Source organism: Anser brachyrhynchus, assembly GCF_964034855.1.
Source record: "Anser brachyrhynchus genome assembly, chromosome: 12".
NCBI classification, from domain to species: Eukaryota; Metazoa; Chordata; class Aves; order Anseriformes; family Anatidae; genus Anser; species Anser brachyrhynchus.
Window position 1 is genome coordinate 1,858,323 of NC_137707.1, and position 12,848 is coordinate 1,871,170.

Below are 12,848 nucleotides of genomic sequence, written 5' to 3' on the forward strand. Positions count from 1 at the left end.
TGCACGGATATCTTAATGCTAAGAATGAGGACGCTTTTCTGGATCATAGGAAAACAGCTTCACCAAAACCTCATGATCTGTTTGCTCCTACAAGAAGGAGAGGAAATCACCAGAGTCCTGGCAGACTGCATGTGTACAGGAGAGACCACTGTACGCCAGCAAAGGGAATCATCTGCTGTGTAACCATTTGTAGTCCTTCCTAAAGCCTTTTTGAACAGGATTTGGAGTTGGAAATGTGATGAGCCCGGCAGCATCAGTTGCGAGACGGGTTTTATTTTTCAAGGAGGACATAAGAGCATCTTTGTGAGAATTGAAAGGGGTCACACAGGATACAGGGCTTAGCGGATACCTGATATGAATGTTTGACTTCGTTTTTCTGTACATTTTGTTTGTTTTTAACAGAACTGGTCTCCCCCAGGCTGTGAGAAACTAGGGAAGTGCCTGCAACCACCCGAGTCTGATCCTAAGAAGTGCTTTTGGCCTCATTGATCTTTCATGCAGCCCTCAGGAGCTACTCAGAAAAGCCATAACCAGCCGGACACGGAGTTTACAATGCATGTCTTCTCATGTTGGCACTCCTGTTTACACAGGAAGGGTGTGATGTATATGTGATATCATCATTTGCTCTTCCAAAAGGGCCAGTGTTTATATTGCTAGTGCTCAGGGTTTAGCCTGTACTCCTCTGTTGTTTTAATTCTTTCCGTAAATGGTAAATTTTCAGTGAAGACTACTTCAACTCTAAAAGCTCTCTGGACAAGCACAACTTTGCTGTTAGCCCAGAAGCACCACGGATGCACCTTTCCTCTGGCTCCTTCCACCCAACCTCTCAAATCAGTGCTCATGCGGATGCCCCAACAGTGGCCATGGGGTGCAGGAAATTCACAGTGGCCAGAAAACCCTGCCCAAACTCCCCTTGTTTTGTTTGCCTATCGCTTGTTGTTTTAACATTTGATTTCCATTGTGCACTCTTTGGACACCAACCTGTTTTTCGCCGTTCTTCCTAAACTTGCAAGTACTGGGTGCAGCTTTACTGCTGAGCATCGCTGAGTGCAAACGAGTGCTTCCTCCTGTTCTCGACCAAGGGGTTGGCTCCAGGGAGAAGGAACACCCTGCGTTCGTGCCATCTGTAGCTGCAAACGTTCACTAGGTCAAGTTCTAAAGAAATTTGAAGATAGTGTTCATGTAAGTACTGCCTTGTTGATGGTATGCAGCATGTTCTTGGGGAGCCGGGGGTCAGTTGTTCAGTTAAGGGGTTTCTTCATTTCCAGAAGTCTAGGTCCAAATATGGTTTAAGTCACGCTTCTGGCCTCATGATCTGGGCCCAGCCAACCGCGGGCTCAGAAATGCCCGTTTACATCAGCTGTTAACTCTTGACCCTGTTTGCAGTGTATGCTCTCTGAGGAATTCTCCTTGTGCAAACTTTCCACAGCCTGGGTGCAGCACTTCTCTAAACAGAGTTCACGGTAAATGCAAATTCTTCACATAACTTCACATTGCAAATTTCTCGTCTGATTTTGAGCGTTTTTCACACTCCTCACTACTGCTAATAAATGCCTCTCGGACAGAACCTAGCCAGGTTATTGCGGGTCTGCAAGAATGGCCAGAAGCAATCATGAACGTGCTGTTTGCACCAGCGACAGGTTCACTTCCACCCCTCCTGCGTTTGAGACAGGACACATGCCCTTTCTGCGTGGCATTTTGCTGCCTTGGGACTATAAACAGTCCCACTTCCATCCCAAGCAAAGGCTGGCGTGAGACGTGCTGAGAGTTTCTGTGTTAACTGCTGTGTTCTGCCTGCTACGGGCTCCTCCGCTTTATGTTCTTACCTGCCCTGTAATCCCGAATGCTCTTTCTCCCCGTTCCCATGATTTATGCTACCTGTAATCTCCTCGGCAGTAATTCCTCATGTACATCTGATGAAGCTGGATAATCCTGTAAGATTGTAATGAGTACAGCCCTTGAGTCAGCTCTTAGCACTCCATCTATCAGAATCACAGCCAACACCACCGGCTGCCAGCCTCTTGGAACCTCACTGCCTGCTCGTCTGCAGACGACATTTGTTTGCAGTCCAAACGTCTTAGCTGCTCTGCGTTGTTCCTAGTTGTCCCCTCTGGCATCTCAAGGCATTTTTCAGTTCACTCATAACATTTCTCCCTGTTCTGGCGTCGCGTGGTTAGCTCAAGTCCTGAGATTCAGCTCACCCTGTTCCTGGTGATGCTATATGAGAAGGAGCGGCAGGAGGGCTGGCAGCAGCTGTGTGTGTCTGTCAGCACAGGAGACCACACGAAACCACCAGCTTTCCATTTTCTGGGTCTGGTCCTCCTCTGCGTTAGCGCTTGTGTCACAAAGCAGTGTTCAGAGCCCTACAGTCCGCTATTATCAGCAGATAAAGATACCACCAGATGAGGGAGTCCGTCACTGCAACTCCCTGAGAACTGCTGTCAGCTCTCAAATAGCTCTGACCGTGTCTGCTGCAAACTGCACCAGCGCTTTGTCTTTCCTTGTGCCGCTTATTAAGAGATCCCAGCGCAGGATCCCAGCTCATCTGAGCGCTAGCCCGGACACGTTTCTTGTTCTTAGCATTTGCAGCATGCACATTGTGAGCGTACCGAGCGCCTGTTACCCCGTGTCCCCTGCCTGCCACTTCATTCTTTTCTTTTTCCCAGCTTGCAGTTTTGCAGATAGGGCTTTCTCCCCCGTCTGCAGGACTTGCTTGGACAAGCCGTCCTGTTCTTAGCATGCTCCGTGTTTGTCTGGTTACCCAGCACCCAAAGTCATCGTCCCCTGCTGAAGCAGTAGGCACTCGGCGCGTAGGTACTGGATGTAAACTTTGCACTTCGAAGGCTGGCTGCTACAACAGAGCTGACTCGGTGGTTGTTTACTCATCTGCTTCGTGTTCATTTATTATAAAAGATCAAAGCTTCATATGAAGAAGCGACCGCTTTGAATTTAAATAAGCATAGCAGTTTTACAGCTGGATGGCTAGGCAGGATTTTAAGTCGATTCCTTTCCCAAAGATGTACAGATTTTAAAGTTGTGAGTTGAGGAACCGATGAAGATAAATAAAGTAATTTATCAGCAGTGCACGATATGGTTTGTCTGCACACACCTGTAAAACAACTGACTAACACCCTGGTTCGGGATAGTCTCACGGATGTGCCTTGCAGGTCATGGGACTGACTTGGGTTAAAAATAACTTGTTTTGTTTTCCCTGTATTATTTTTAACGTGGATCAATTTCGCAGCCCACACAGCTGCCTGAGCACAATTGGGAGGCTGGTGTGGGGACCAGGGCAACGAGTGGCCTGCGGCTGCCTGCAGCAGCACAGCCGCGGGGATAAACGCCTGGCAGCCTGCAGCTCTGCTGGGGGGCAGCTCAAAGCCCCCCCCGAGGCACACCTCGGCTCACAAGGCAGCCAGCACGGGTTCCCACATCTGCCCTTGATAATTACCCAGAGCCTCTGATCCCCAGTTGGTCTGTGCCCCGTTTTGGGGGCGTCCCGTGCTGGAGAAGGTGTTGGCTTCCCAGGGGCTGCCTGGGGTTGTGCACACAATAGCTGTGGGTCTGGCAGGATTTACTGACTGACAGCGGTGGCTTCCTTTCCCAAGCTGCAAGATGTAGGGGCTGAAGGGAAGATGATGTCAGTCCAAGACTGCTTCTTTGTGGCACTCCTTCCTTTGTATTTAAATACGTCTCCGAAATGCTGAAAGCTTAATATCTGCTCGGGCTGAGAGTCCAAGGAATTCCTCTCCTGCCTTTAATTTCCAATTAGCTGAGCGAGTCTCCCTCCTCTGCCCCTGAGGCTATGTTATCATCCAGCCCTCCATGCAGAGAAGCTTCTGAAATTGATGTAACTAATAATCGTGGAAAAAGTCCCACTGCATTTACAGTCTGTGGCTGCAAAAATGGAGCCCTGATTTAAAAACCTGCAGCGACAAATGGATTATTTCGGTGGCAAATTAGTCTCTGCGGACCAACAATTTGGGGATCTGAACACTGGAATTGGAAAGCAGAAGATCAATTCCAAACACTTAGAGCCAAGGTTAATGCCCTTCAAACAGTATTGAGTGCAGCGATGAAAGATAACATGCCTTTGCATTTTAAATGCAGAGCCGGGGAGCGCGGCATTAAAAGTGAAAATGGGAAAGTTCAGAGCAGAACGAGAGCGAGAGATACCCCGTGTGTGCTAATAAAACGTTTCGCGGTGTCTGGGGACTGAGTTTTCAGGCAAGTATTGAGGATGACAGCGGGCTTTTACTGAAGGAACTGGAACTAATGCATCGAGAAGGAGGCTGTGGAACCGGGGACGTTGGCTGCCGTGCGGAAGCTGGCTTGGCGCTCGCAGCTCTCGGTACCTGCCGAATCGAGCCTTGCCCAACCGTGGTGGACGGCTTCCAAAAGCCTCCTGGGTTTGTGCAAAGTGAGGCAGCTGAGACGAAGCTCTCCTGGAGGCTTGAGAACGCTCCTCCTTCCGCTGAGGACATCTTTGCAGTCGTAATGCGAAATAATTCCAGCAGCTGAAGGAAGACCGCTTTAAGGTGAGAAGGGTTTCAGTCGGGGATTTGGGGGGAAGCCAGTGTTGGGAGGCAGCTCGCTGCAGAGTTGCAAGCAGCCTCTCCAGCACAGCTAGATGAGAAATCTCCCCCCAGGGATCTTGTTGTGGTCCTCAGCACTGGGAAGCTTTACAGACTGCACTTTAAGAGTTATTCTGAGTGCTTCTTCGGTATCCAAATAACAGTTTTGCAGCTGGAGTGGCTTGTTTTCCGTTTTTCTTAACAGTTTTAATACTTGGAAGAACTCTTGCTTTTGTTTTCTGATGCTATTTGATGTTTTTCATTTGTTATCAGAAAGCGACACAGTGGTGCCTCTTGAATTAAACTGTTAGTATTAAAGAGCAACTGCAAGGGAAGAACTGAAATCCCATTTTAGGTTCCTTCTTTTCGCTGGAAAAAGTCTATTTTAGATACCGAGAGAAGACCCTGCTTGCTGGTTTTCTTCATATCCCCTGCCACAGTTTACAGTTTTGTTGTTGCTCGAAGTCTAGTTCGGATTATATAAATCCTAAATAAAGGGGGAGCCCTAGCCAGAAGCCTGTGGTCTCTTAGAAGAGCAAAAAACCTCTGCCATCCAGCTTCTTGAGAGAGCCAATCTGGCAGCCGACGTGTGATCCTCTCTGCCTTTTTCCCTCCTGGAGTCACTTAACACCCTTCTGGGCGATACGTAGGCCGGCGGGGCGATTCCCATCTGAAAGGGATAGGGGCAGAGAAACCCGCCGGCCTCTTTGCCAGCAGCGAGGAACGCGCGCCAAATCCATTCGCTCTGGATCGGGCTCAAAATCCCCTCCCGGCCCTCCAGGCCGGCCGGGGAAGGGAGACGAGTTCTGTGCCTTCCCCCAGGGCCTGATCCTGCCTCCTGCAGCAGGCAGGGCGTGCTGGGCGAGGATGCTGTGGAAGGGCAGAGCTGGTTCGTGGCGCCTTCGCCTCTGCTCGGGGACGAAGCTAGCTCGCTGCTCAGAGCTGGAGCGTCGGTCCGGGGAGCTGGCTGGGGAGCCGCATTCTTGGGCTGTTGAAATAAGATATCTCAAATTTGATTTAAAAAAAAAAAAAAAAAGTGGTTTAAAGTGCATGCGTTTCTAAAGCTGAAATTGAAATCAAGCGTTCCAGCGGATTTGAGAGGAAAGTTGAGTTCCCGTTTCCCCTTGTGAGGCGTGTTGAAATTTTGGGCACTTTGTTCCACTTCACGCTGAAGTTTTTAAAAATCCCCTAACGGAACAGAAACTTCCGTGCTCAGCGCAGCTCTGCTGACTGCCTGGGGAAGAGTTAGCTCTCCAGCCTTCGTACACCCCATTTCTGTGTTCGGAACCTCAGTAACATCTCTCCCACCAGGATCTCAAAGCGCTTTTTAACTCGCTGATGTTCTGCGTCAGAAGGAGAGGCGCGGACAGCGTTCCCCTGCCGCGGAGCCGTGGGGGGGAGGTCCAGATGCGAGGCTGTGGTTCTCTGCCAGGCACCGAGCGGCCCTGAACCTCCCCGAGCCGCAAGCGGATGCCGACACCTCCCGGGTGATATTCCAGAACTGAAGTCCTTTGACATCACATTTGGAAATTGGTTCTAGGAAAGTTCTTTTCAGATGGAAACTGCAGTAGGAGTCAGCGCTGTTGTTTGAAAGGTTGAACAATTACAGGGAAACTAATTTAGCTCGGATGTTAAAACCAGTCTGCGCTGGTAGGTGCAGTCCTTTGAAACGGGGGGATTAATGAGGTGAAGTCCTGACAAAAGATTTGAGAAGCTGTTTTAAACCCGAGCTGGCACGTGAGGTTAACTCCTGGCAGCTGGAGCGTTAGCAGTGCGACTCGGCGTAACCTCTCACGGGATGGCTCGGGGTGGAAGGGACCTCACAGATCACCTCGTGCCAACCCCCCGGCCGTGGGCAGGGATGGCTCCCACTAGATCAGCGATCCGCTCTCCTTCTGGCAGAATTGACATGTCAGAGAGTCCTGATCCTGCATCAGCAGAGGGAGCCCCCCCCCCACAGCTGCTTCTTCACCCAGCTTTGGGACGCGGAAGGAGCGGTGGGAGCCCTCGGCGGCTCGTCCTGGCGAGAGCTGCTGGTTTGGTGGGGTCAGTAAGCACAGAGCCTGGGCACCTCGCTTAGAAAACGTGGTGGTGGCTGCTAATAACGGTGGTGGCTGCCTTGCAGGGTCACGAATACGAATTGAGTTGCAACTCTGAAAAAAAAAAAAGTGGTGAAGCCCCCAGCTTATGGCTCCTCCAGGGGCGCGAGGCAGAAGGCAGGGCTGCCTGGCTCGGTGCTCTGGGAGGCTGCAGAAGGGCCCTTTCCCTTCTCCCGCTCGTTTCCATGGGTAGGCAGAGTAATTCCATCGCTTCCACCCACCAGGAAGACGAGGAGCTGCTGGCCTAGCTCGCTGTCCAGTGTTGTGGTTGGTGAGCTTACAAGAGAATCCCTTCCAGGTCTGCGGGAGCACGGCCACCGCGAAGCCCCTGTTCCAGTGGACGGCCGTGTGCCTCATCTGTGTTTGCTTCGCTGGAACAGCTGTTAGGATCCTTTTGGTGCCAAAGAGATAATCTGACTTCAGGGAAAATCTTACTTTGTGGGGGAATAGTTGTGAAAGGAGGCACGCTGACCTCCTGTGTGGGCTGGCTCTGGCAACAGAGAGCCTGACGAGAGAGGGAACTGCTCTGACCTTCAGCCGGTGCCCCAGCAGCCATCCCTTACACAGGTGCCTCGTGCCAGCAGGCCAAGGAGACCTGCAGCCACCTACAGATGGAGTGGGAAGGAAACAGAGCAGCAGAGGATTCAGCTACAGCAAGCAAAGAACCGGAGGCTGCCACGGGACGGGATGCGCAGGGTGCCGTGGGGCAGGCAGGATCGGGTGCCTCGCAAGCTGATGAGATGAGCACGAGCCCATGGCAGCCGAGGTGCGGAGCAGGCCACCTTCTCCTCCTGTCGGCTGCTCCTGCCGTGCCAGACCTCAGCTGGGAGCTGGAGGGACACGCAGGGTGTCGGGGTGACCGATCCAGGTGGAGCAGGGGAAGGATGCTCCGTGTCCCGTACCCCACTGCTGCAGCCCTCGGCACCCAGCCTGTGGGGTCTGCACCAAATCAGTGCAAAACGGTAGCTGCTGGCTCGCCGCCCCATGGGACGCACAGCACAGACGGGCCCTAACGGCTGTCCCAGGGGACGTGGAGCCTTGTTGTCCCCCGGCTGTCCCCGGGGTTTGGAGCTGAGTTGTCCCCGTGCAGCTATCAGCAGCGGGCACCCAGCTCGGCCAAGGGTGCCGCATGGCAGCAGGGCCTTTACTGCAGCGGGGGGGCTGTGCCCAGCTTTGCCTGGAGCAGATCCAAGCCCCAGCTGCTGCCCCAGGAGATGCGTAACCGTCCCGTACGGCTCCTGACCCCGGCTCGGGGTGCAGGGGCGCACGCGGGGGGCCGGCAGCACCCTGACCGGCCCCACCACCGTTTATCCCCCCCCGGTGCCGACCCAAACCGGAGGCTTTACAAACACACCGTGCGGCTCCAGAGGTGCGAGAGGCAGAAAAGCAGGAGATAGCCCAAGAAGCGTGCTGACAGGGCAGGGGGAAGGGGCTGCGGGGGCTCCCCTGGGCACGGGGGACCCCCTCCGGAGGGGCTCGCTGAGCCGGCTCCCGGGCACGGCAGGCGGGGGCTGCGCGCACCGGGGCGCACCGGGGCGCACCGGGGACCGGCGGGGCCGGGACCCCCCGGGGAAAACCCGGCCCGATCCCGGCGCAGCCGCACCGGGGAAGGCCCGGGGAGGGCCCCGCCTGTCCGCCGGGGCCGGGCGGCGGCGGCGGCTGCGCAGTGCTCGGGGGCGCCATGAGCGGGGAGCGGCTGAGCGCCGTGCGCCGGCGGGTCCGCTGCTTCCCCGACTTCCCGGTGCCCGGCGTGCTGTTCCGGTGCGCCGCGGGGCTGGGGTGGGGGATAAGGGGCTGGGGATGGAGCGGCGGGGTTGGGGATGGAGCAGGGGGCCTGGGGGTGGAGGAAAGGGCCAGGGGATGGAGGAAGGGGGCTGGGGATGGAGGAAGGGGGCTGGGGATGGAGGAAGGGGGCTGGGGATGGAGGAAAGGGCCAGGGGATGGAGGAAGGGGGCTGGGGATGGAGGAAAGGGGCTGGGGGTGGAGGAAGGGGGCTGGGGATGGAGGAAGGGGGCTGGGGATGGAGGAAAGGGCCAGGGGATGGAACAGGGGGGCCTGGGGATGGAGCAAAGGGGCTGGGGATGGAGGAAAGGGGTTGGGGATGGAGCAGGGGGTAAGGAGCAGGGGGCCAGGGGATGAAACAGGGGGGCCTGGGGATGGAGGAAAGGGACTGGGAATGGAGGAAGGGGGCTGGGTATGGAGGTAAGGGGCTGGGGCTGGAGGAAGGGGGCTGGGGATGGAGCAAAGGGGCTGGGGCTGGAGGTAAGGGGCTGGGGATGGAGGAAAGGGGCTGGGGAAGGAGCTGATGAAGGGGTGATTCAATACATTGCAGGTCTGGGCTTGCTTCGTGGCTGGGGGTTTGGTCCCTCCCCAGGAAGCTGCAAGTGCCGCTGCAGCAGCCCCACTGCCCGTCCTCCCCCGTGGCGGCGTGTCTGCACGCCTGCCCTGCCGGGCACGCTTCCCCCTGGGTGCAGCAGCTCCACCACGTGCACCGCTGGGAGCTCGCTAACCGCTCTTCCTCTCTTCGCAGCGACATCAGCCCCTTGCTGAAGGATCCTGTGGCCTTCAGGGCTCTGATTGATCTGCTGGAAGATCACCTGAGGGCGTCTTTCCCCCACATCGACTTCATTGCAGGTGGGCGTTCACTGAGACAGAGCACCGTGGTGCCCAGGCGGTCAGTGTGGGGAGACGCCTTGCTAATGGGGCAGGAGAGATTGTAGCCCTTGGACATCATCCGAATGTCGGCCTGGATCATACGTAACACCAGCAGGAGTTATACCCTTAACCCAGTACTGTAGTTTCCTGAAATACTGGTTTGGGATGTGGCGGATGGCATCTGATGATACTTCAGTGCCAGTTTCGTAATTCGTTCCTTCCCTCAATAAGAAAAGAGGCATTCATTGAGCACTAAAGCCCGGTGTGCCATGCCTGTAAGGTCTCATGCAGTCCCCAGGGCACGGAGCCCCCGTTTCCAGCATGTTTTCCTTCCCGGAGGGTTTTATCAAGCCAACTGAAACAGCCTTCATGGTGATAACGCGCTGCAGCACACATTTTAAAGAGACTGAGAATGAAAGTGCTCAGGAAGGTGCTGCTTGGGCTGGGCGATAGCCCAGGGCTCGGGGAGTCTCGACCAAACGTAGCCCGAGTGCCTCCTGATAACCAAGTTCTGACCCTGGCGGTGCAAAGTCCCTGGCTGCGTGGCCGGACTGATACCGGGGCTGAGCTGAGCTTGCTGCTGTAAAGAAGAGTTGGAAGGGAGGCAGAAAGGGCTGCTGAGCTGCTGGGGGTGTCACTGCGGTGCCCCACAGCTCCCCAGCAGCACATCTGCGTGAGCACGGTGCCGTGGTGCATGTCTTAAACCCCTGGAAATGACCATAAGGGCAAAGTGCTCCTGGAGTAAGTGTAGATGGCTTGCTTGCAACACGGGACGATGAACCTGGGATGTCGCACAGTGACCCTCAGGCGTCGGCTCTGCTGAGTTCTTCCTGCTCTGCCCCCCAGGTCTGGACTCCCGCGGCTTCCTCATAGGCCCCCCTCTGGCTCAGAGACTGGGGATCGGCTTCGTGCCGATACGAAAAAAGGGGAAGCTTCCCGGTCCGACCGAGTCCGCCTCGTACACCCTGGAGTATGGCAAGGTAACGCCCGGGGGGGGGAAAAGGGGTTTCCAGGCTGCGGTTGGGGGTGTGAGTGGAGGGGGCGATGAGGCCGGCAGAGGATGCCCCGGCCAGCCCCGATGGGTGCTGAGCCCAGGGGCACGGCCCGAGGTTTGGGAGCTCCCCGGGGCTTTGCCGTGCTCCGGCACGGCGCGGCTTCATCGCCGAGCCACGCACACGGGGTTCGTGTCGGCGAGCCGTGCTGTGATTTTTTTTGGAGGGGGGGGGGCAGGCTGGGGGATAAGAGTTGGTGCTAAATTGCTTTCTTTGGCTTGAATTCAAGGGCATGAACATCGAGCTCCCCCCCCTCTTCCAGTAAGTGCTCTAAGTAAACGCCTTTACTGCATGGCTTCGAAACGGGGCGCTCACCTCGTAACACCGCCCCCCTTTCGGATCACAGAGCCGTAGGCCCAATAACCCGCTACCGCTGGTAACTAACAGCAGCAGGACCACCGCACTCTGGCATTACTTACGAGGTCTGTTTGGGCCAAGCCGCTTATGGGACGAGTTCATCAGACAAAGGACGTGCCTGTAGCTGCCTCGGCGGCGCTGCCAGGGCAGAGCGCTCCAGCCCAGCACGTTACGGGAGCTTTTCCCCCCTTGGAGAGCTGCTCTGGGATACGGTTTCACAAGGAGACCGTAACTCCCTCGATGAACGCTCAGGACCCTGACGTGCTGGAGGGTTGGCCCAGCAACCACCCGGCCCGCTCGTTATTCCTGTGGCACTCTCACGCAGCTGGAGCGTGCGTTTTTGGGGTTTTAGGTGCTGAGCGCTAAGGCTGATCTCGCTGAAGACGTGTCTGCGTTCCACCGTGCGGTAGCAGTTTGAGAAGCGTTTCTCTGGGAGGCGAGGCTAAAATGAAGCTACTCTTTCCACCCTGCAGGCTGAACTTGAGATCCAGAGCGACGCCGTGGAACCGGGACAAAAAGTAGTAATTGTCGATGACTTGCTTGCAACTGGAGGTGAGAGAAGCGCTGGTGGAGGGCACGGGTAACGCGGGTGAGAGCTGCACGTGCGGGTCTGCCTGCGATCGCCCTGATTTCCTCCGGGGAGTGACTTTACCGAGACGTTGTGCATGGAAACTGCCACCCCTGTAACACTTTGCAACAAGGGAGGGGGCGGTAGCAACGTCTGTGGTGTTTAAGTCGCTGTGGCAGCTAAAACTTGTGCTGTGCGAGGCGCAGGAATGCACGGTGGGGCTGCCTGCGGTTAGCCCTGGGGGCCGCAGTTTGCCTGGGGGCTGCTCCTCGAGTGCTGATCTTTCTGCTGAACCTCTGCGTCCTGCAGGTACGATGCGTGCGGCCTGCGAGCTGGTGAAGAGGCTGAAGGCTGAAATCCTGGAGTGCCTGGTGATCATAGAGCTGAAACTCCTGAAAGGGGTGGAAAAGCTCGAGTCCGTCCCCTTCTACTCCCTGCTCCAGTACGACTGAGGCTCAGGCTGCAGGCGGAGGCTGCAGGTCGCTCGCTGCCGGCCCCGGCCCTCTCCTGCGTTGGAGATGTCACGGGCTTGATGTCACGAGGGGGTGGGCAGGGGAGAACCTACAGTTTCAGTCTGAATGCTGGCCAGAGGCTCTACAAGAGTAAGTCCTAGTCGTTTTTCCAAGCCGCAGATCAAAGTGTATTCAGCGCATGGATCCTTTTTTGAGTTCGTCCTGGTGGGAATAGGGAACAGACTGATTGCTTGGGGGAGGGAGACCACAAAACTTTGCTGGTGGATTTTTTTTTATTTTTATTTTTTTAGGATACCAACATGAAAATATTGCTGCTGAGGCAGGGCAGGGCTGAGACCGCTGTGGGGTCCAGCACGCGCTTTTGTTTGAGCCGTACCTGGCCAGCCTCCTTTTAACGGGTTCCTAAGAAACTCAGAAGATGGGCACAAGGTGGTGATTTGTCTAAGGGGTAAACTGAGGTACCTGCCACCGGAGGAAAAGGAGTTGTGCTCACAGCCAAGCTGCCAAAGCACCAGCTGAGGCAGTGTGATGGACGGAGCAGGGTTTAGCAGAGCTCCCCTTTGCATGGTTCAGGTCAGCCACAAGGGCAGGCAGGACTCCGCGTGCCAAAACTTCCGCCACTGAGCACAGTGCAGACTGCATCCCTGCCTTAGCAGGGGCTGAACTCACTGATAAAATAAACGTCGACTTATTTGTATTTTTTCTAAACTGTCTCAGAGCTCTTCTTGCAGTAGCTGAAGCTGTTACGTACCCTCGTGAGCGTCTTCCTCCAGTCCCGAGCCATCACTGGAGGCTGTGCTGTGAGCTGCCCGTTGCCACCCCAAATGCTTGGAAGGAAGCACTAACCAGGGAGGCAGGATTGGCCTTTCCAGGTATCTTTTCTCCCCACCTGGCACTGAGCTCTGGCTGGAGGGGGGCACCCAGGCTGTTCCTGTTGGGCTCTTGTGGAAATAATTACCCTGTGCTGGGGGGGGGAGCACAGACTAAGCCCCTGCACCTTCCCGCTCCAGTGTTACGGGCGCGTGGGGATGGCGCACACCCTGCCCTGCGCTTACAGCTGTTAAAGGACC

General features: G+C 55.7%; 2 protein-coding genes across 4 annotated transcripts in view; both read left to right on the forward strand.

The window, feature by feature from the left end:
• The window catches only part of GALNS (galactosamine (N-acetyl)-6-sulfatase), a 47,043-nt gene extending 43,958 nt beyond the window's left edge, over window positions 1–3,085 (forward strand). Inside the window, exon 14 of the mRNA XM_080552174.1 lies at window positions 403–3,085. Within this exon, the coding sequence (XP_080408300.1) occupies window positions 403–489 (87 nt within the window). The 3' untranslated portion in view covers window positions 490–3,085. The remainder of the gene's footprint in view (window positions 1–402) is intronic.
• A 139-nt stretch (window positions 3,086–3,224) lies between these two features.
• APRT (adenine phosphoribosyltransferase) lies at window positions 3,225–12,486 on the forward strand. 3 transcript variants are annotated; one of them, XM_080552183.1, is made up of 7 exons: window positions 3,225–6,224; window positions 7,241–7,439; window positions 9,204–9,307; window positions 10,175–10,308; window positions 10,610–10,641; window positions 11,211–11,289; window positions 11,615–12,486. In XM_080552183.1, the coding sequence occupies exons 1-6, from the start codon at window positions 6,203–6,205 to the stop codon at window positions 11,257–11,259; spliced, it is 540 nt and encodes a 179-aa protein (XP_080408309.1). In that variant the 5' UTR covers window positions 3,225–6,202; the 3' UTR covers window positions 11,260–11,289; window positions 11,615–12,486. The 3 variants fall into 3 exon arrangements, with proteins under 3 accessions (XP_080408309.1, XP_080408307.1, XP_080408308.1); XM_080552181.1 differs by lacking the exon at window positions 10,610–10,641 and having other exon boundaries at window positions 6,188–6,224; XM_080552182.1 differs by lacking the exons at window positions 3,225–6,224; window positions 7,241–7,439; window positions 10,610–10,641 and adding an exon at window positions 8,274–8,434.
• The last annotated feature ends 362 nt before the right edge of the window (window positions 12,487–12,848 follow it).